General features: G+C 36.6%; 1 protein-coding gene across 2 annotated transcripts in view; it reads right to left on the bottom strand.

Annotated features, from left to right (window-relative positions):
• Window positions 1–22,194, bottom strand: part of SCFD2 (sec1 family domain containing 2) — a 1,435,497-nt gene that overhangs the window by 231,061 nt on the left and 1,182,242 nt on the right. For both annotated transcript variants that reach the window (XM_053703972.1, XM_053703973.1), the window contains one exon: window positions 13,272–13,417. In XM_053703972.1, the coding sequence (XP_053559947.1) occupies window positions 13,272–13,417 (146 nt within the window). The remainder of the gene's footprint in view (window positions 1–13,271; window positions 13,418–22,194) is intronic.

The raw sequence follows: 22,194 nt of genomic DNA, 5'->3' as shown, positions 1-22,194 counted from the left end.
GAGCACCATACCAGCTACCAAGATTAGTTTGTTTCTAGAAATTTAGCAAAAATCTACTTACTCATATGAGATATACAGCTCACTGTGATCTGATACTCTTTTGACTCTCTAAAGATGACAGCTCCTGCTCCTACATGCAGTATTGAAGCAGTGCATGGTAGTTGTGCAACCCAACCATGGCACCAGCACGGGGCCCTAGGCGGCCACATTCGTCGCCTCACCCTAAGGCCACCGCTGGCACTACCAGCAAAAAAATAAATAAATACAAAACAGGTTACGAAAATCCTCAAGCCACAGACACTGAGGGTGCCCCCATTTTCTTGGCTGTTAGCCAGATACGTCGGCATCCGGTGGGGGCACATTCTGTTGGTGAGAATGACAGCATGAAAAGAAGAGTGCATGGGAAACAACAACAAAAAAAGAATAAATAAATTATGTATTTCAGACGCATGGCCCTTTTTCAAATGTTCCATATTACTTGTTCCCCACTTACGAAGGTATTTAATATTTACTAAATGAAGGTTTGAAAACCATTTTACTATTCTACTATTTTTCAGAAAATTTTGGATGATGCAAACATTATCTCACACAAAGCAACGGACAAATAGTAAGAAAGCTTTAATCACAACTTAAGAACATGGGTCACATTAAATGTAGTTGTAATGGGACTTCCAGTTTAGTGCCCATCTTGTGGTTTATAAGTATGAAATAAGAAATTTCACAGTAAATTTGGCTTTCAAATACAAACAATAAATCGCTGTCACGTAAAAACGTATTTCACATTCAATGAAACACAACACTGACATACAGTCTAAAAAGATTTTTGTTTTTTCCTTGAATCAGCTATGAACAGAAAAAAGTCTCAGTTCTGTGTACATTTGGGTAAAACCATATTCTTTGAAGTTGATTGAAGGCTCTGCTGTGGCACGTGCTAAGCATTCTCTGCACACAAGAAAGAGTCTTGTAAATTTTGTAATACAATATTCCATAGGTTGTGTCAAATCTAGTCACGCAATATTCAAATACCTGAAACGCTGCATTCAGTGTAACATCTGTTTAATATCCCCACCCTGTCAGGACTAAGAAGCACATAAAACAATCTAGTCTAACAGACTGTGCAAACTGAATGTGTCATCAATTTGCAATAACAGAAAAGGTTGCCTATTCCAAAGCACCCTGAACAGTGATAGGTCATTATACATATAAAGGGTTAATACTGTTACGTCCAAACTCATGAAATGGTTATGGAAAGCAATACTGTTCTACTAATTCATTTCATTCTGGTTGATATTTTAGGCCAGTGAGAAGTTTATCACATCAGGAACTTTAATGTATTGCTTTCCATTGTGTACTTATCAATATGCTGTCCTTCTTCCCGGGACACACATCTGTAAGGCTGGCAGACATGCTGTTCTCAATACACGTTATAGTTTTGTGTGTTGCCGTGCTCGGCTGCATGGAATTTTCATTAGACTCTTTGCTGCAGTACTAGCTATAGAGTTAACACCTCAGCCATTTTAACCTGGACAGTTATGAGTTACACATGCTGCAGGGTGTGATGAGGTACATGACTAGCACTATTCATGCGCTATCCAGAGACTCAATACATGTTCCTCCCTGCACACCCTGCAACATGTGTAACTCATAACTGTCCGGCTTTATATTATCTTCAGCAGCACTATTCATGTGCTATCAAGAGATACAATACATGTTCCTCACTGCACACCCTGCAGCATGTGTAACTCATAACTGTCCGGCTTTATATTATCTTCAGCAGCACTATTCATGTGCTATCAAGAGATACAATACATGTTCCTCACTGCACACCCTGCAGCATGTGTAACTCATAACTGTCCGGCTTTATATTATCTTCAGCAGCACTATTCATGTGCTATCAAGAGATACAATACATGTTCCTCCCTGCACACCCTGCAACATGTGTAACTCATAACTGTCCGGCTTTATATTATCTTCAGCAGCACTATTCATGTGCTATCAAGAGATACAATACATGTTCCTCCCTGCACACCCTGCAGCATGTGTAACTCATTTTTTTTTATTTTTATATTTCTTTATTTATAATCCATCAGTGTAAATAAGTTAAATGATTCATATTTACATTTCCATTACACCTCATGAGAAAACATAATCATGACCATATACAGAGAAAAATATATATTCACCTGGTCCTCCTTGGACCACACTTCACATACAAAATACCTTGCAAATCAGATAATTCTGTCTAACACTGTTGGAAGGTTTTAAATTAAGTAAAACAAAACAATCAACACAAAAACAGGAAAAGAAAAGGGAAGGGGAAAAAAAAAGGAGGAAGAGAGAGAACCAAAATCTTCCCCCTCCAACCCTCCTCCACTCATCCTCCTCCGTGAACCCTAATATTCGTTATTTGCTATAGCCAACTCGAGGTACATGGTACCCCTAAAAGGTGCAATGAACTGCAGTTGAGTCTCTTTAGGGTAGCTTAACATTACATTCTTCCATTTATAAAAGAAGCGTTTAATTTGAGTTTCTGAGTCTATTGAGGTATCCATTTGTTCCATAATTATCTGATTTTTAAGTTTTATTAAAAATTCTGTCAAATTTGGTGCATTGTGTGATTTCCAGTATTTTAATATCAGTAGTCTACATACCATAATTATAGCATTAAATTGGCGAGGGTTTACACATTGACGTTTTATTTGTCCATCTAGTAAAAAAAACACATGGTTGTCTGTTATTTGGATATAGTTTTGATTGATCTTATTTAACCAATGATTCATTTTATACCAGAATTTCTTTATTTTAGGGCACCCCCAGAAACAATGAAATATATCTGCTTGTGCTACCTTACACTTGAAACAGAAGGCTCTTGAATTATCCAAACACGCTTTAACTTTCAGAGTAACATAGGCCCTATTTACAAGTTTAGTGTGAGATTCTCTCCAAGAAGTGGAGATAATTGCAGAGTCTAATAATATGAAAATCCTCTGTATAACTTCTGTTGTAACCTGCCATATCTGCAAAGTTTTTTGCACCTTTGCTTGTCCTAAAAAGCTCATGATTGTTTTGTAAAGCTATGATATTGAGTATTTACCCATTCTAAAGAGGTTAAATACCGGCTCTAAACTGCACCAAGGGTCCCCCCTCTAAATCCTCATAAGCAAAAGTCTGAATATAGTGTTGCGCCTGTAAAAAGGCGAACAATTCTCTATTTACTATCCCAAATTCCTATTTTAGTTCCATGAACGACTTGCATCTCCCTGACCTGGGATCTCTAAATTGAAGTGTATACATTAATCCCTTTAGAGCCCATTCTCTAAAATTTTGAATTTAGGGCGGGTATGAAATTGGGGTTATCCATAAAAGGCAGAAACTTGGAAAATCTTTAATCAATGTGAATCAATTTAAGAAATTTTTGCCAAGCAATAATCACATTGCTGATAACCGGCAATTGTTTGATCTTTCAAGGCCATTTATTGGGGGGGCAATGTAAGAGCGTTTTAAGCGAGTATGGCTGGATTAAATTTTCCTCCATAGCTTGTGTTACATAATAATCAATACTAGTTATCCAATCTAGTGCTATCTTTGCGACACCCACTAAATTGTATACTTAAATGTCTGGAAGAGCTAGGCCTCCATGGTCCTAAATAAGGACAGAGTTTTGAGGGCAATGTCTTTCCGTTTCCCTCCCCACAGAAATTGAGTGCATACTTGTTTTAATGCATTTATCTCTTTTCTTTTTAAAATAATTGGAAGATTTTGCATTAAGTATAATAATTTAGGGAATATCACCATCTTTATTAAGTTCACTTTACCTGACAAAGTTAATTTAAATTTAGTCCAATTTTCCAAGTCCTGTTTATATCATTTATATCTCTCGATAACTTAATACCTAGATATGAAAACATCTCATTTGCTTCTTTAAACTGATACTGCTGATATGAACTTTAATGTTTCCTTAGCCAGAAAATTTCTGTTTTAGATGAGTTAATTTTGCAACCCGAAAAAGCACTATACTCCTGTAGTATTTGTATCAATACAGGCATATTTCTTTCAGTATTTGACATTAATACTAATAGATTATCCGTGTAAAGCAATGTAGTAATCCTCCTAGTACCTACTTTAATCCCTTCAATCTCTTTTCTTAAATAGATGGCCAGAGGTTCTAGTGCTAAATTAAAAAGGTATGGGGACAAAGGGCATCCCTGACGTGCCCCCTTAAATAATTGGAAGTTAACTGAAGTTCTATAATTTATGATAATAGCGGCATTTGAATAGTTGTGCATTGTTTGTATGAATTTAAAGAAAGCTCCCTCAACTCCAAACCTGGAGAGCACTGTGGATAGGTGGTCCCAGGTAATGGAGTCAAATGCCTTTTCTGCATCCAGTGAAACTATTGCTGCATCTGTCCTTGCAGACCCACTATTTTTTTGCTCCTGTACTTGAGAACTATTCAATATTAATTGGATTTTCCTTAAGTTACAAGAAGAATTTCTACCCGGCATGAAGCCGACTTGGTCTTTATGAATAAGAGGGCCAACAACTGCTTTTATTCTGGTTTCTATAATACTCATAAGAATTTTATAGTCCCTATTTAGTAACGATATTGGTCTGTAGGAGCTGACCTCTTCTTTATCTTTACCTTTTTTAAGTATTAACGATTCCGTAAAATATTTCGAGGAGTGCCCTCTATATAATAATCAATGAACAGTTTTACCAACATAGGTACTATTTCCTCCGATAAACTTTTGTACAGTTCAACCAGGATCTGGTCTGGGCCAGCAGCTTTATTAGCCGCCGCTCTTTTAATCGCTATAGTAACTTCTTCATATGCGGTAGGTGTATTCAGTTCATCTAGTTTATTTTTATCTATTTTTGGAGTCTGAATGTTTTTTCCAGAAGCACTCTTTAGCGTGGCTATCTATTGGAGACTCTGACTATAGCTTCTGAAAATACTGCACCATATAATCACTAATTTCTTTAGTATTGGTAACTCTACCCAGCGGTGTTTTAAGAGATTCTATCACTTCATTTCTTTTTTTTGGATTTAATTAAATTAGCTAAGAATTTACCGGCTTTACCTCTGTGTCTATAGAAAAAGAATCTAGTCCTAAATTCCTCTTGCACCATTTTTTGCGAAAGGAATACTTCTCTTTCCCTTAGATACTTCACCCACATTCTATTATCAGGGTCTCTGATATAGGCGTTATATGCATTGCGTAATTGGTTAGTTAATTGCGTATCTCTAGCTACCATTTTGCGCTTCTGAATAATTAAATACGCTTTAATTTCCCCTCTTATAAACGCTTTAAAAGTTTCCCATAATGTTTCAGTTTTTATTTCTGGTGCAGCGTTAAACAGATAGAATTCCCTCCACTTCAACTTCAGCCGTGTCTTAAACTGTACATTAGTTAGTAGTGAGATATCTTGGAAATCCTATTAGTTTATGCCTGATTACTCCTAACTTTAATATTTAGAGTGAGGATGGCATGGTCAGTTATAATAATCTCCTTTATGTTGGCATATAATTCGAAGCTCAACATTTTTTCAGCTATTAGAAAGAAATCAATTTGAGACATCGTTTGATGTGCCGACGATTCACACATGAATCTCTTCAGATCTGGGTTCTGTGCTCGCCAGATATCTGTAATACGTAATGTTTTACAGAATGTTTTAAGAACTTTGGTTTCTTGTTTATTGTTTCTATTCAGGGAAGGTTTTAGCCTATCCAGTATGGGGTATGCTAAATTAAAGTTGCCAGCCAAGATTACATTTTTTGAGTGAAGTGGAAGGAGTTTCACCTGCAACTTATCCCAGAACGGCTTCTCTAGTTTGTTGGGGCTGTAAATATTACATAGCGAGAATAACATACCCTCTACCTCAATTTGCAAAATTATATATCTCCCCTTTGCATCTAGTTCAGTATCTAAAATTTTATATTGTAATCTTTTATTAAAAAGGAAGGCCACCCCTTTCTTCCTATTCAAACGCAGTTCCCACTACCTCTCAAACCCACCCTGTTTTAAGTTTAGCCAGTTCTACCTCTTTTAGATGCATTTCCTGTAGGAAGACTATATCGGGGGAACATTTTTTAAGTTGCGCTAAAATTTTCTTACGCTTCTGTGGTGATGTGATTCCACCTACATTCCACAAAGCCATGTATAATTGTTCCTTCATTTATTTAATGTTAATGAAAAGGGTCTCCGTGGGATGGGAAGTAAAGAAACAGTATACTGAACGGTGAAACTCTTAACTGTCCGGCTTTATATTATCTTCAACAGCACTATTCATGCGCTATCAAGAGAACCAATACATATTCCTCCCTGCACGCCCTGCAGCATGTGTAACTCATAACTGTCCGGCTTTACATTATGTTCAGCAGCACTATTCATGCTCTATCAAGAGATACAATACGTGTTCCTCCCTGCACACCCTGCAGCATGTGTAACTCATAATTGTCCGGCTTTACATTATGTTCAGCAGCACTATTCATGCTCTATCAAGAGATACAATACGTGTTCCTCCCTGCACACCCTGCAGCATGTGTAACTCATAACTTTCCGGCTTTGCATTATGTTCAGCAGCACTATTAATGTACTATCCAGAGGTACAATACATGTTCCTCCCTGCACACCCTGCAGCATGTGTAACTCATAACTGTCCGGCTTTACATTATGTTCAGAAGCACTATTAATGTGCTATCCAGAGGCACAATACATGTTCCTCCCTGCACACCCTGCAGCATGTGTAACTCATAACTGTCCGGCTTTACATTATGTTCAGCAGCACTATTAATGTGCTATCCAGAGGCACAATACATGTTCCTCCCTGCACACCCTGCAGCATGTGTAACTGTCCGGGTTAACATGGCTGGGGTGGCAACTCTAATTAGCTACCTACTGGTAGGTTGACCTTATAACACTAACCGGTAGAAATGTGCATTTGTGATGAAAATCGTATTTTCGTTTCATTTTACAGAAACGAATATCCAAATGAATGCACAAAGAAAATTAAAGAAAACTAAAACATATTAATGAAAATTGTCAGTATTCATTTGTTTACTTTATTTTTTTTAAGCTCTCCATACTCTCCAAAACACATTAAAGTGAAGGTAAACTTTGATGAATGAAAGCCCATTTTTTAAAAATACTATTAAAAACAGGGGCACTTCCATTCATTAAGGTTTACAAAGCAGCCGTTTTGATTAAAAACTTACCTTTGTTTTTTTCACAGCTAGAGCAGCTTCCCTCACCCGGAGATCCTCTCTTCACACGTCATCAATGACTAATCCAGCTTCCTCCAATCACGGCATGGCCTCAGACAATGACTCCCCTGGGGGGGAAAGCCGTTATTGGAGGAAGCCAGATAAGTCATTGATGACGTGTGAAGAGAGGATCTCTGGGTCAGGGAAGCTGCTCTGGCTATGAAAAAAACAAAGGTAAGTTTTCAATCAAAACGGCTGCTTTCTAAACTTTGATGAATGAAAGTGCCCCTGTTTTAATAGTATTTTTAAAAAACGGGCATTCATTCACCAAAGTTTACCTTCACTTTAAGGTAAGTATTGTAAACATTTCACCTGTAGCTTTAAAACATTTATATTTTAACTAAAATTCAGTATTACCAAATAGTGCAGCCACAAAATTTTTGGTGAAACGAATTTCCCTGACAATTTGGAATAAAAATTGAATCTGAAATATTTCTTGGCTGCACATCTCTATTAACCAGCTGGCCTTTGTACACATTTCCCTGCTGTAATTACATGTGTGTTGTGTCCTACTGGTCATAACCTATATAAAATGTCCTGTTAGACATAATTTGCTGTGTACTGCTGGCCATTATCTTCATATTGTATCCTGATGGCTATTACTTGCATACAGCGCCCTTCTAAACATTAACTGAACTTTTGTGCGATTGTAAGTTCACCTAAAGGGACAGTCTAATCAAAATTAAACTTTTATTATTCAGACAGGACATGGGAGTTACCTGTTGCCACTCAGCACTGCCTGCTTCAGCTACACTCTATAGGATACTTGTATATCATTGCTACACAAAACTGCTGCCATATAGCGCTCAAGGCGCATGCACAATCCTCAGCCACCTCAGTATGCCCTGATGGAAAGTGGCCAAGATTCAACAAAGTTGAATGCCTGACCTATCAAATTAAATAACTTTTTATCAATTTTTTTGTGAAGGGGGACTGATGACGAGTTAGCCCCCTCCAAATAATTGTTAATACCAGCTTTAGTTTGTTAGATCTAACATAATAAACACTTGATCAAACCTGATCTAATAAATATTTATTAGACTGAATTGCTTTTTTGTCGGAAATTTAGATTTTTTTTTTGGGGGGGGGGGGCCAGCAAACAAGCAGCTACTGCTATTGTAAAAAGCTAAGGCTACGACCTCGGCCTGAATGACGTCACTGACACGTCATATGATTATGGGAATATCTGAAACGCGTCAGTGACGTCATTCAGGCCGAGGTCGTAGCCTCAGCTTTTTACAATAGCAGTAGCTGCTTGCTTGCTTGTGGCCTTTTGTATTTTTAACGATTTTGTGGAATACAGCACCCTTTTTTAATTGCACCAGTTTGAGTCGTTCTGGGTATTTGTGTGTATTTATCTCTTTTATAATGTTAGATCTAACAAAACAACTGACTGATCCTACCTGATCTAACAACTATCAAATTTAATAAAAAATGTTCCAAATTTTTTTATAAGGGGGGGGGGGGGGGGGGCTAATGCCAGGTTAGCCCTCCTTCAAATAATTGTTAATACCAGCTTCAGTTTGTTAGATCTAATGTAATAAACACTTAATCAAACCTGATCTAATAAATATCTATTAGCCTGAACTATTTTTTTTGTCTGAAATTTTGATTTGGGGGGTAGCCCCCGCTAATTTATTTCCTAATATCTCTGTAATTATGTTAGATCTAACAAGACAACTGACTGATCATACCTGATCTAACAAATATCTAACAAATTAAATAACTTTTTTTTTGATAAGAGGGGGGATGATGAGGGGTTAACCCCCCCCCCTCTAATACCGCTCCTTCTATGCTAGATCTAACAAAAACAACAAATGATCAAACCTGATCTAACAAAGAACTGAATAAAACTTAATAAAAGAACCAACTGAATTAAGTTTGTTTTAACATTTTGATTTGGGGAACTAACCCAGCTGAGGTTACTTTAAATAATTGCCAGAGCATTGACTGTAAGCAATTTATAACATTTTGCAACATTCCCTGCAGACTATACATAACTTTAGTTCACACTTATATTGGAGAGATTATTCTCATTAACCATGACATAACATTATTGTAACATGATTCTCTGGAGATCACAAACAATTACAGTGTAAACTTATATATGAGACAGAACTTGTATTAACCACCTTATAGCAGTATTGAAACAGAGTTATATTTATTCCAATCTAACACAACAAGGCTTCTATATCAAGGTGTGGTTTTCATATTCTTACCTACTAGTATGGTATTACCTACTATAATATATCCAAGATTAAGGGTTCACTTTACCCTTTTTGTGCAGTGTCCCAGAGATAAAGAGATAAATTACCCTCTAGGTGGAGGAGACATTCTTAGAAGCCACATTTAAGAAACTAAACTTTCATGATTCAGATAGATGCCCTTTAGAACCACTTTCTAATTTACTTCTATTATCATTTTTTCTTTGTTCCCTCTGTATATTTTGTTGAAAAGCAGGGATGTATGCTTAGGAGCCAGCTCATTTCTAGAGCACTATAGGGCAACACTATTTCCTGCCATGTAGTGCTCCAAATGCCTACCTAGGTATCTCTTCAACGCAGAATAGAATGGGAATGAAGCAAATTTGATCATAGTAAATTAGAAACTTTTTAAAATAGTATGTTTTGTCTAAATCACAAAATATTTTTTTTTGGATTTCATATCCCTTTAATTTCCTAAATACATTTTTCTTAAATAAAGCACAAACATATAATATATTTATGAGGACCCAGAGTGCTTAAAGGGATGTCCTGTATCAGTTCTTGTTACTGACAATTGTAAACAAAATCTTTTCCTAGATACACAGCACCGATAAGCTCAACAAAGAAATGAAATAATAGTATTTATAATAATAACTAGATATTTAAAAATTACAAGAAGCTGTTCGTTTCATAAAATTCTCTGTATTGTCTGTGGCTTATGATAAATACATCTGGTAACAGGTTTCCTAGCCTGAATCTTAGTATCAATAACCTACCTGAGACAGAATTAAGAGTTCAATCGCCATGCCATCAGATTCAGTTTTAAGTCCTTGAGAGAGAGGTCTTAGAGGAAGCCCCCAAGGCAGGCGCAAGGACATCTACATCAGATCTGCAAATAAAATCTTGCAAGATCAAGCCAAAGCAATCAGAAGCTTGTTCATGCTTGGTTCTGGCAATCACTCTGGATAGCAACACAGAGGATCTATCAGAAACCTTGCACAATACTGAGGCAGTTTGTGATTCAAATGAAAAGCCATGAGATCTATCTAATGTAGACCCCAATGTCTCACAATTTGGTAGAAAACTTCCTGATTCAGAGACCATTCCCCTGGGTGAAGAAACTCGTGACTTAGACACTTTGCCTCCCAAGTGTTCATACACGGAATGTGGATGGCAGAAATCCTGCAATGATGGCGCTATGCAGGACACTTTCCTAATCTATTTCCTCCCCTATAGGTAACATAAGCCACTGCTGTGATGCTGTCTGACTGGAATCTCAGAAAAGATTTGAGTATGAGGTTGGGCCAACTCTGAAGAACCCTAAAGACTGCACAGTTCTAGAATATAACACAATTATTGTATTTGCACAATAACCTGAGGAAACAGCCCTGCAGTGGCTGAGAAACGCGTCACTTCTATTAAAGTTTGTTTTTTAATCATACTGGGTGGAGACTGGGTGGGGTTGGAGGCGGAGACTGGTCGGGGTTGGAGACGGAGACTGGGCGGGGTTGGAGGCGGAGACAAAGGGGGCCCCATTTTGTCATCCTGCCTTGGGCCCCGCAATGGCTAGGGCCGGCCCTGTCCTGCCATGTAGTGCTCCAGATTGCACCTTTTATTTTTTAAACTTTTTGGGAATTGCTGTGTGACCTGTTTAATTCTTAGAATCAGTCAGCTGGGCGGCTGAGAAGCTCCAGCTTGCTTTTATTGCACCTGGAGGTGCTTTGGAACATGTGAGTGTGCCTTTTCCACATTACCTGTATTCCTGAATCAAACTGTGCTGGGCTATGTTGGCTCTATCTCCTCTTATATAGGAATATCCTGAGATCTACTGTGGGGACCCCTTTCCGAATATCTGGCTGTTCACTTCCAGTTAGTTGGACAACTGTGAGGTTCCAGTCTGCCTGTTTGCACTTCCTGGTGCTCTTCGTTTGTAGGTAGCCTTTTTGTCTCATCTATTTCCTTATTGTGTTGATGGTACTAGGCCATTGGGGGCCTCTGTTTTCTCTTCTTGAGGGATAGAGATAGATGGATAGGGATAATAGAGGGATAAAGATAGAGGGATACGGATAGAGGGATATGGACAGAGATAGAGGGATAGGGATAGATGGATAGAGGGATAGGGATAGATGGATAGAGATAGATGGAAGGAGGGATAGGGATAGAGATAGAGGGATAGATGGATAGGTATATGTTTTTCTTTAAACATTTTGGCCTGTGTACACGGGCTTTAACACTAGTAGTGTATAGAATGTGCTCTCTGGCAGTCAGCTGTCCATACTATCACTGAGAAACCCCAGGAATATTATGAACCCTTTAAGTAATGAAAAGGTTGAAAACTTGGTCTGTGGCTGCCATACAACAAATACAGGAAATTACTTAATCAAACCAGGAAGGGGGGACAGTTTCTTTAACCTAGTCCAACAGCACAAACACTTCTTGATTAGAGTTTGAACACTGCTGATTTGCATTCTCAATTCCTTGGATATCTTTTTATATCCCTTTCCTGTTTTATACAGTTCAACTACCTTTTTCCCACAGATCCTTTGGCAATTCTTTTTCTTTCCCCATGACTCAGAATCCAGAAACGTCAGTGCAGCACTGGATGAAAAATGCAAGGGTATGTCAAGAGTCCAGAAACTCATTGACCTTTTATACACACATAATAATTACAATCAAACAGATCACAGGTGAGGAGTGGTTAACTTCAATAGCCATTCAAATCCCTTTGTGTCAACTTGTGTGCATGTTATCCGGCCAAAATTACCAGGGTATGTAAACTTTTGATCAGGATCATTTGGGTAGTTTCTGTTGTCATTATGATTTAAAAAGAGTAAACACAGTTGATTGATAATAAATGACTTCAGCCAAACACTAACCATGAGTGAAAGAAAAGTTTTTGTGTTATCATTCATATTCTCTGAAAAATGGCCAACAAATCATAAATTCTGCCAGGGTATGTAAACTTATGAGCACAACTGTATATATATAAATATGTATTTATGAATAAATAGAACATATTCTTCTATGTGGAAAATATTAATATTTTCATGTCGGGTTAGTGCACATGAGAATATGTGATCGGATTTGCGCAAGAGTAGGATGTTAGGTTTTGTTTACACTTTTTTTTTCTCCTTTGACTTCTATGGGGGAATATGTTAATGCACACGTGATAAACTTCTGCTTTTTGCGCTAGTCGGGTTAGCGCCAGAGAAAAAAAAACGTTTACTTTCAACTCATAATACCAGCACAACAGGACGAGCGCAAAAAGCTTAAAAATTCTAGCACAATTCATGCTCGAGCGGGAGAATTAATTAGCTCTCCACTTGTAAACTGGCCCAAAGAGGGGTAGACTGAAAGTCTCTCAATACCTATGGCTTTCCTATTAGCTTTAACGACCCTATTGCGTTATAAATAAACTTCCATATTACTTAAAATATTCTCAGTGGAAGATTAAGGGATAACTTTGTTCTTTCATAGCAACTCAAAAAAAAATCTGCACATCAATACTGCTACTTACACAATAGTAAAAAATTAACAAGACCACAACCATATTCTAAAAAACTTGTGCTCCACAGTAAGATTTATATAACATTAATGCTATACACTAGAATGCCCCATAATAGTATTTTATATAAACTGTTTTCATTTTGTTAACATGGGTTATTTTGATATCATCACATAATTATTTTTTTTTACATATTTATATTATTATTGCTATTAATATTTTGTGCACCTTCTGTCATACCTGATTTGAATTCAAAATGACCCCAAACTACTAGTTTCACATCAAAATGACAAAGTACCTGTTGAATATTGCTCCCAGGTATATACACTGAATGGAGCTGCTTCAAGTTTGCTCGAGTCTTTGCAATTTCACGTAAGGACACAAAGATTTTCTCAACAGCAGATCTGGATTTTTCTAATGTCAGTTCAGGAGATGTCTCACATTCTGTAAAAAACAACATAGCAACATGTCACTCCTCTCTGAAGTTCACTTTAGTCACATGGTGATTTAGTGAAAATAGTAATTAAAAGGGCATGAAAAAGATATCTCTAATGAATTACTTTCACTTTATAAAGCTTGATACACAGGTTTTCATTTTTTTAATTTTAAATCTTGCACTTTCAGATATTTAAATTAAAAGCATATATATTGGTTAAATGGATAGAAAGGTCAGCATTGAAATGTGCATGGCCCAGGGTATATTTCAGTTTTAAATAGAAGCATTTTTGTAATATACTTCAATTAGCAAAAACGCTTCTAGTAAAACTCATTAGTTTTTAAGCAGCATATGCACATATGCTGTGAAGGCTCTTGCACTAGTATTCAAACATTACACCTCAGATCAGCAGTGGTTTGTATGACACAAATTAAATCTTCACAGACACAATACTGATGCACTGGCTCTCACAGGATACGTGCGTATGCGTCTAAAAAAACAGTAATAACTTTTACTAGAAGCATTCTTGCTAATGTTATATAGCAAAACTGCTTCTATTTAAAGTTAAAACTCATGCGCATTTACATTTTAACATTTCTATCCCTTTAGTGTACTTTAATTAAACAAATACAAATTCAGATTTAAACCTGAAAATTAATTTCCCAAGGTTCTCTCTCTTTCAGGCTCTATGTTAATGAATGGGAGGGCATTTTGGACTGTACTCTGATAGATATAGAAATACATTGTCCTGTTGACGTCATTTAAAGGGACAGAAAACACCATGGGATTTTTTAAATAAAATAATTAGTTATCCTTAGTAAAACAACTTTCAAGTATCATTTCATTATTTATTTTGCCACATTTTCATGTAATTTGTGTCTACAAATTGTGGCTTTTCTAATTTTCAGAGCTTAAAACCATTGCAGTTGAGCTTTCTGTAGAACTGTAATTCTCTAGCCTTGTTTAAAATAGGTTTTTTTTCTATTTCATTAAGTAAGGGTCTCCCTTAGCTGGCACTTGAAAAGGCACAGAATTTCTTTCATACAGGTGGTGAGAGTCAACAATCCATTACTCCTGGGAATTACTTGTCTCTACCACTAGAAGGCAAACATTTCTATCACCAAGAACTCTATAAAACCCCTCCCACATCAGCAGTACCTCAGTCATGTAAATAATGTGTCCATTATAAATTATAAATGATCCCACCATAATATGACACTTTAAACTGTTGTTTGTCTTTTTAGAATACTTGACAATTAAAAACTAACTTCACATGAAAGCTGTGCAACAAATATGTTGTAAACTAAACTAAAATGAAAATAAAAGTTTTAAATGATATGCATATCATAGCTCTAATACAATTAAAAAAATTAACATGAAGCTGCCATGGTAATACTTAATGCCTGGTAAAGTCAAGGACGTTCTTACTAAAATATATATATATATATATATATATATATATATATAGAGTTATATGCTCATTCAAACCCTCAAAAGCCATCTTCAGTAATATAGGTATTACCATCCCACCTCCCTGATCCATACCTGATCCCTCCCAAGCAGTTCTAACAGCCCCCCACCCGAAGTCCTTGCCACCATCTTAGGTACTGGCAAACAATTTGCCAGTATGATATTTTAGGGCTTTTTTTTTTTATTCTTTTTCTGCAGTGTAGGATTCCCCTTATCCTCAAACCTCCCTTATCCCTCCCAAACAGCTCTCTAACCCTCCACCCTCATAATGGTCTCTGCCATCTTAGGTATTGGCAGCTGTCTGCCAGTACCCAGTTTTTACATAGTTTATTCACTTTTTTTAATGAATTTATTAATACAATATAGGCTTTCTATAGTGTAGCGTCCCACCTCACTTCCCCCCTCCCAGCAATTATATTGTGGGCCTCCCCTCTCATTAAAATCTTTTTGTAGGTAGTGGATACCTCCCACCCCTCTCCATCGATGAGCCCTCCACCCATCTCCTTACTGACACCACCAACGGCACCACCGCAAGCCGATGAAACAGTGATACAGGGTACGCTAGCCAAAGTACCCTGTGACATAGTAGTTGCGTCCAATAGACTTAAGCGGTTAATATAACAGTGCTGGCCATGCAAAACTGGGGAATGGTTAATAAATGGATTATTTTTCTTTTTTTTAATAATAAAAATGTTCAAGTAGACTGTCACTACTAAAATGCTTCTTGATGAACTCTTTTCATATAGTCTGTTTTTTAGGACAAGAATAAAACATAAACATACTTACATTACCCATATATGACTAAACTGTTCAATATGTTACCATTTTAAATATCTCATTTATGAATGGAATAGGGCAGATGAAAGCAAAGTACAGAATGTGCACAATTTGGACATACTGTACCATTAAATAATTCAAATTAAAACCAGGATGTGGCTGGTAATGCGAAAGGAAAAAGGTGCAGTCTGCAAAAAAAAAAAAAAAAAAAAAAACGCACTAAAATAAAGTGATATAAAAAGTATAAAAGAACATTGTCTGAGAAATATGTTTTTGTAGACTGAATTTCTGAAAAACACATGAGAAGTACAGGCCGACAGCCCAGATCTTCCTTAAAAAACTCAAGAACAAATACACAGCTGAATTTAAACTTCTGAAGAAATCAAAAGCCTCAACTTAAAAGCCACAAGGTGATGAAAGACAACTCCACCCTATTATAAATGTCTATTTCCAGACTATCTGGCACATTGTGCAGGAAAAACAGAGCAGAGAACATTGAGCCAGTAAGCACTATTTGGGAATTGAATTAAAACTTATAATGCCTACTCTGGTCTGCAGAAGGGTCGTATGAAACTGTAGGTTTGCTTGAACGTTTGCCAAAACACACATAACCACAGCACCGCCTGGTAACGTGACCTACAGAGCCACAGAGCCACAGTGGGATTTGATTACTGTGCAGCTTATGCATGCAGAACCAGATGGCTGATACAAGAATTACAATAACCCCCCAATACGATGCACCTTTTAAATATACTATGTCAAATGTATGCTATAATTATGGGCATAGCTTTACTGAAATATGAAATGCACACCACGAGTAGTGCGATATACCTTTATACAACAAAAACAGGATTGTTTGAACGCTGACATTAAATAACCGAAGTTGAGAAAAATATGAAACTCAAGAGTTAATCAAGAGAGATGGTTATCCATAGTAAATCAAAAGTGAGATGCTCAGATTTATTAACTGTTTTTTTTTTATTTATTTTTTATTTGTGGTATATAATTATGCTAGAGATGGGAAAAGTAAAATATTTGTGAGAAAATAATACCATTACTATATTTTATTGTAATACTCCAACATTACCTGTGATTCAATACAGTAAAAATTGGAAGTGCTAAAACAAAGCCCCCATTTCAGTCATAACTTAATCACTGCATACATTTCCTTGAAGGCTTTCTAGGATAAGGTGAGGGGATATTTTGGACAATAAACCACGATTGTTTGGAGTGTGGGGCTGCAGGTGTTCTTTCAGTGCTCTGATGCACAGCATGTCATGGACAGGGATTTGACTTGAATAGAGCTGGACAATCTCTAAAATAAGGACATTTATAATGATTTCACTGCTTTGGGAGTGACAGTGGACAGACCTCCCAACCATTCCAGATCTTGCAGAATTTTTAATGGCTTGGGGCATCTACCCATGGTCCTTCCCAAAGCTCCCCTGTCAATCCTTTCCTAGCAGATCTTTAAAGGATTTCTTGACTTCAAATTTGACACCTTGAATCCATTTCTAATGTAATTTGCATAGCCTTTTTCCAGTGTTGAAGTTATTGCATATGCTAAGTTCACATATCAAAGGGACAGTCTAGTTAAAATTAAACTTTCATTATTCAGATAGGGCATGCAATTTTAAACAACCTTCCAATTCACTTTTATCATCAAATTCGCTTTTGATATTCTTTGTTGAAGCTAAACCTAGAAAGCTAAACCTAGGTAGGCTCATTTGCTAATTTCTAAGCCCCTGAAGACCACCTCTTATCTCAGTGCATTTTGACAGTTTTTCACGGCTAAACAGAGCTAGTTCATGTGTGCCATATAGACAACATTGTGTTCACTCCCGTGGAGCTATTTATGAGTCAGCGCTGATTGGCTAAAATGTAAGCCTGTCAAATGAAATAAATTAAGGGGGCAGTCTGCAGAGGCTTAGATACAAGGAAATCACAGAGGTAAAAAGTGTATTAAAATAAAAGTGTTGGTTATGCAAAACTGGGGGAAGGGTAATAAAGGGATTATCTATATTTTTAAACAATAACAATTCCTGAGTCTCTTTAATCAACACATTTTTAAAAAAAGTTTAAAATGTACCTCAAATCACCCAAATTTGAACAGCCAATAGGATTTAGGCAGCTCTCATCCTATTGGCTGATTTAGAATTTTCAGCCAATAGGAATGCAACAGTCCCCCAATATAAAGGGGTACTTTGCATTCAAGCTTCAGTGTGCGGCGGTCGATCGTATGAAGAGGATGTTCCGCAATGGAGGAAGATGCCGCTGCCTGGATGAAGATTTCTCAACGCCTGGATCAAGATGGATGTCCGGACTTCAGGAACTGTGAGTAGATTTCCTGGGGTTAGTGTTAGATTTTTATAGGGTGGGTTTTTTTTTTTTTTTTTTTTAGAACAGGGATTTTTTATTTTAATGGGCAGTAAAAGAGCTGATGCCCATACAAATTTATTTATTTATTTATTTATTTATAAAATATTTTACCAGGAAGGATACATTGAGATTTCTCTCGTTTTCAAGTATGTCCTGGGATCACAAAACATTGCATTGATACAATAGGGTACAATAAAATACAAAAACAATAATAAAAATACACATTATATGCAAACATTTAACATAGAGCAGGTATGAAATATTTAATCAACCATGACAGGAGCATTCTGTTTTGAGATATGTATAGAGGGATCTCTTAAAGGATTTTAGGCTTGGGGAAGTTTTTAAAGTGTGAGGGAGGTCATTCCATAATTGTGGCGCTCTGTAGGAAAAGGAGGATCGAGCTGCTTTCTTTTTGTATTGAGGCAAGCTAAATAATGTGCTGTTATTGGATTGGAGGTTATAGGAGGTGGGAATAGCAGGGGAGAGCATTCTGCTCAGGTAGGGTGGGAGCTTCCCAGAAAGGCTCTTAAAGACAAGGCAGGAAAGATGGAGGGTGCGTCTGGATTCCAGCGACAGCCAGTTTAGTTCTTTAGCATGTCACCTAACACTTAAAAATGCCTACTTAGGATTTTTAAGTGTTAGGTTTTTTTATTTTGGGGGGTTGGTTGGGTGGGGGGTTTTACTGTTAGGGGGGACTTTGTAATTTTTTTATTGTAAAAGAGCTGTTTAACTTAGGGCAATGCCTTACAAAAGGCCCTTTTAAGGGCTATTGGTAGTTTATTGTTAGGTTAGGGGGTGTTTTTATTTTGGGTTGGATTTTTTGTTTTTATAGGGCTATTAGATTAGGTGTAATTTTTTTTATTTTGGGTTATTTTGTTTATTATTTTTTGTACTCTTAGTGTTTTTTAATTTCCCGTAATTTTAGCATTTTTATTGTTTGGTAATGCTAGATTTTATTTATTTTTTCGTAGTGTTAGGTTATTTTAATCTTGTAATTTAGTTTTTTTTATTTGTAATTTATTTTATTAAAATAGTTATGTTAGGTTAATTTATAGCTTAATCTTATTTTTTTTTATGTCACAGGTAAGTTTTTATTTATTTTAAGATAGTTATATTGTAAATTAAGTTAAAGTTAGGGGGGTGTTAGGTTTAGGGGTTAATAGTTTAATTTAGTGATTTGCGATGTGGGGGCAGCAGTTTAGGGGTTAATAGGTTTAGTTTAGCATTAGCGATGTGGGGGCCTGCGGTTTGGGGGTTAATAGGTTTATTATTGTAGTAGCGATGTGAGGGGCCGGTGGTTTAGGGGTTAATAGCTTTATATAGTGTTGGCTATGTGGGTGGGCGGTGGATTAGGGGTTAAAAAGTTTAATATAGTATTTGCGATGTAGGAGGATGGCGGTTTAGGGGTTAATAGGTAGTTTATCGGTGTTAGTGTACTTTGTACCATTTTAGTTATGAGTTTTGTGAAACATTTTTGTTTCGCAAAATCCATAACTACTGGTCTCAGATCGCGGAATGGATCAGGGCGGCATAGACCATAACGCAAACATTTTAGCCGGACTGCACAACCTGTAATATGGCGCTATAGAAATCCTGCACTCAAATGTAATTTTTGGAGTGCGGAATGGATCGTTGTGTTACAGACTAAAATGCTTGCATTATAGCTATACAGCACTTTATGAACGGTAATGCCCCCTCAGAATACTTTGCGGCCGCCAATATTTCCTTGATTCCCAAAAAAGATAAAGATATAGAGGACCCTGCTTCATATAGACCGATTTCGGTATTAAATGTGGACTATAAAATTTTAGCATCTATTCTATCAGCTAGATTAATGGTTTGTCTTGAGGAAATAATACATCCAGATCAGTCGGGGTTTATGAAATCAAGGAATGTATCTAAAAATATGCGGAAAGTAATAACTTTACTAGACTATAAATGGAATAAAGATCAAATCCCGGAAAGTTCCTTCAAACATGACTGTGCTCTTCTAACCCTTGACGCTGTTAAAGCGTTTGACTCTATAGAATGGGTATATCTATTTTAGACCCTTGAAAAATTCGGGTTCAAAAATCATTTTGTGAAGTTTATTCATAACATCTATCAGTCTCCTATATCTTACCTGTTAATTAATAACAATTTATCTCCAGGGATAAAACTTAGAAAAGGTACAAGACAAGGTTGTCCATTATCTCCCCTTCTCTTTAATCTCGCATTAGAACCTCTTGCTATAAGATTGAGAGATATCATAGAAGGGATTACCATCGGTAAGATGGTTCTTAAAACTTTATTGTATGCAGATGATATCTTAATTTTCTTATATAATACTCCTAGAGCTATCCCTATAGTCATAGAGTGTTTGAATTCTTTTAGTACATTTTCAGGATATAAAGTGAACTATAATAAAAGTGAACTGATGTGGATATATAAAACACGGCCTGCTACAATTAATACGGAGATTAAAGAGGTGGAGTCTCTTAGATACCTTGGAATATACTTGTATAGAAATCCTGCAAGATGGTATGGGCTAAACTTTTACCCTTTATTACAGAGAATTCACTCTGATTTGAAACTTTGGTCATCATTTCCACTATCAATCTCTGCCAGAGTGAACCTTATTAAGACAATTGTCTTCCCTCGGCTCCTTTTCCCCCTACAGAATTTACCGTTAATACTAAGTGAAACGGATATACGTAAATTAAATTCCAGTTTTATTTGGCATAATATGAAAAAAGCGCAAATTGCATTAGAAAAATTAATGCAATCTAGGGAAGACGCGGGACTTGCTCTACCGAATATAAAGTTCTATAATCTTGCAGCCCTAGGGAAAATTGCGTTGGATTGGCTTCTAGGTACAAATTGGTTTTCAACAATAGAAATAGAGAGTACTTTAGTTTTTCCTTTTTCTCTTAAAGCTTTGTTGCATGATCACTTCAAAAATATTCTGTGTACTATAAAAAAATTACTTTCAGTTGGAAATATAATTCGTGCTTGGCAAAAATTCTGTAGTTTAATAGGCCTAGATTATGCCTTTTCCGAATTTCTACCTCTGATAGGGAATCCGGAGTTTTCCCCAGGAATTTCACAGAAGATATTCGGAGAATGGTATAATAAAGGCCTTAAGTCGGTTTATCAATTTCTCACAAAAGAAGGAGAAATTATATAGTTTGATAATTTGAAATCTCAGTTCGATCTATCAAGTAAAGATCTATATTCTTTTCTGCAAGTGCATCATTTTATTTCTTCTGGAGGTTGGAATGGCAGCGAGATGACTGCGTGGTCAGTGTTAAACTCGGCGTTGGTTGTCGCTCGGGTTAAGGTTCCCTCAATATCATTACTATATAGTATTATGCTTGCTAAACAAAGCGAATCTCTATTGGGAAAATCTAGTATAAAATGGAGATCGGTGATATCAAACTTAGATCAGGATATATTGAGAGATAGTTGCAAAACATTAAATAAATGTCGCATCCCCATAAGCTGGAAAGAGAGCCATATGAAACTTATAAATAATTTTTATTGTACCCCGCAGAAATTATCGAAAATGTATAGTGGTCAGGATTTCTTTTGTCCACGATGTGTCTATATGAACGCAGATATTCTGCACATGTTTTGGCAGAGTCCTCGGATCAGACAATTTTGGAATAAGGTTATTTTCTGGATAAACAGAATGTATCAAACAAATATTGATATAGATATGGAAGGATTTTTTTTTCTTGTTCGTTCCAATCCGGCGGCACTACCAAATACCAAAACTCTAAATACCATCATCTTACTCGTTAGACAACTAATACTGAAAAATTGGAAAGCTAAAAAAATGCCGGGCTTCTCAGTTTTTACTAAAGAAATCCAGATGCAAATTGTTTTTGAATCTTTCTATCTCAGGGAGGCAAATGAAAAAGAAATTAGAAAGTTTCTCCTGGGTTGGCTACCCATAATTAAGACATATCCAGAAGACGTGCAAAAAAATAATACTGTATCCATTTTTAAGTTCGCAATCTTTTTCTGACTTAGCACTATTAGGGGATTTTCCGGTAGAATGGGTTAGGAATTACAGGTAGCTATAGTAGAGGTGATTGAAACAACCCGCCAGGATAATAGTAGTTAAGTCTGGGTTGAGGGGATTCCTAGTAGGGTATGGCTGCGAGCGAGAGTG

This window comes from Bombina bombina, chromosome 2 (assembly GCF_027579735.1).
Source record: "Bombina bombina isolate aBomBom1 chromosome 2, aBomBom1.pri, whole genome shotgun sequence".
Lineage (NCBI taxonomy): Eukaryota > Metazoa > Chordata > Amphibia > Anura > Bombinatoridae > Bombina > Bombina bombina.
Note: the sequence above shows the minus strand (reverse complement) of the source record. Positions and strands in the feature narration are given on the sequence as shown.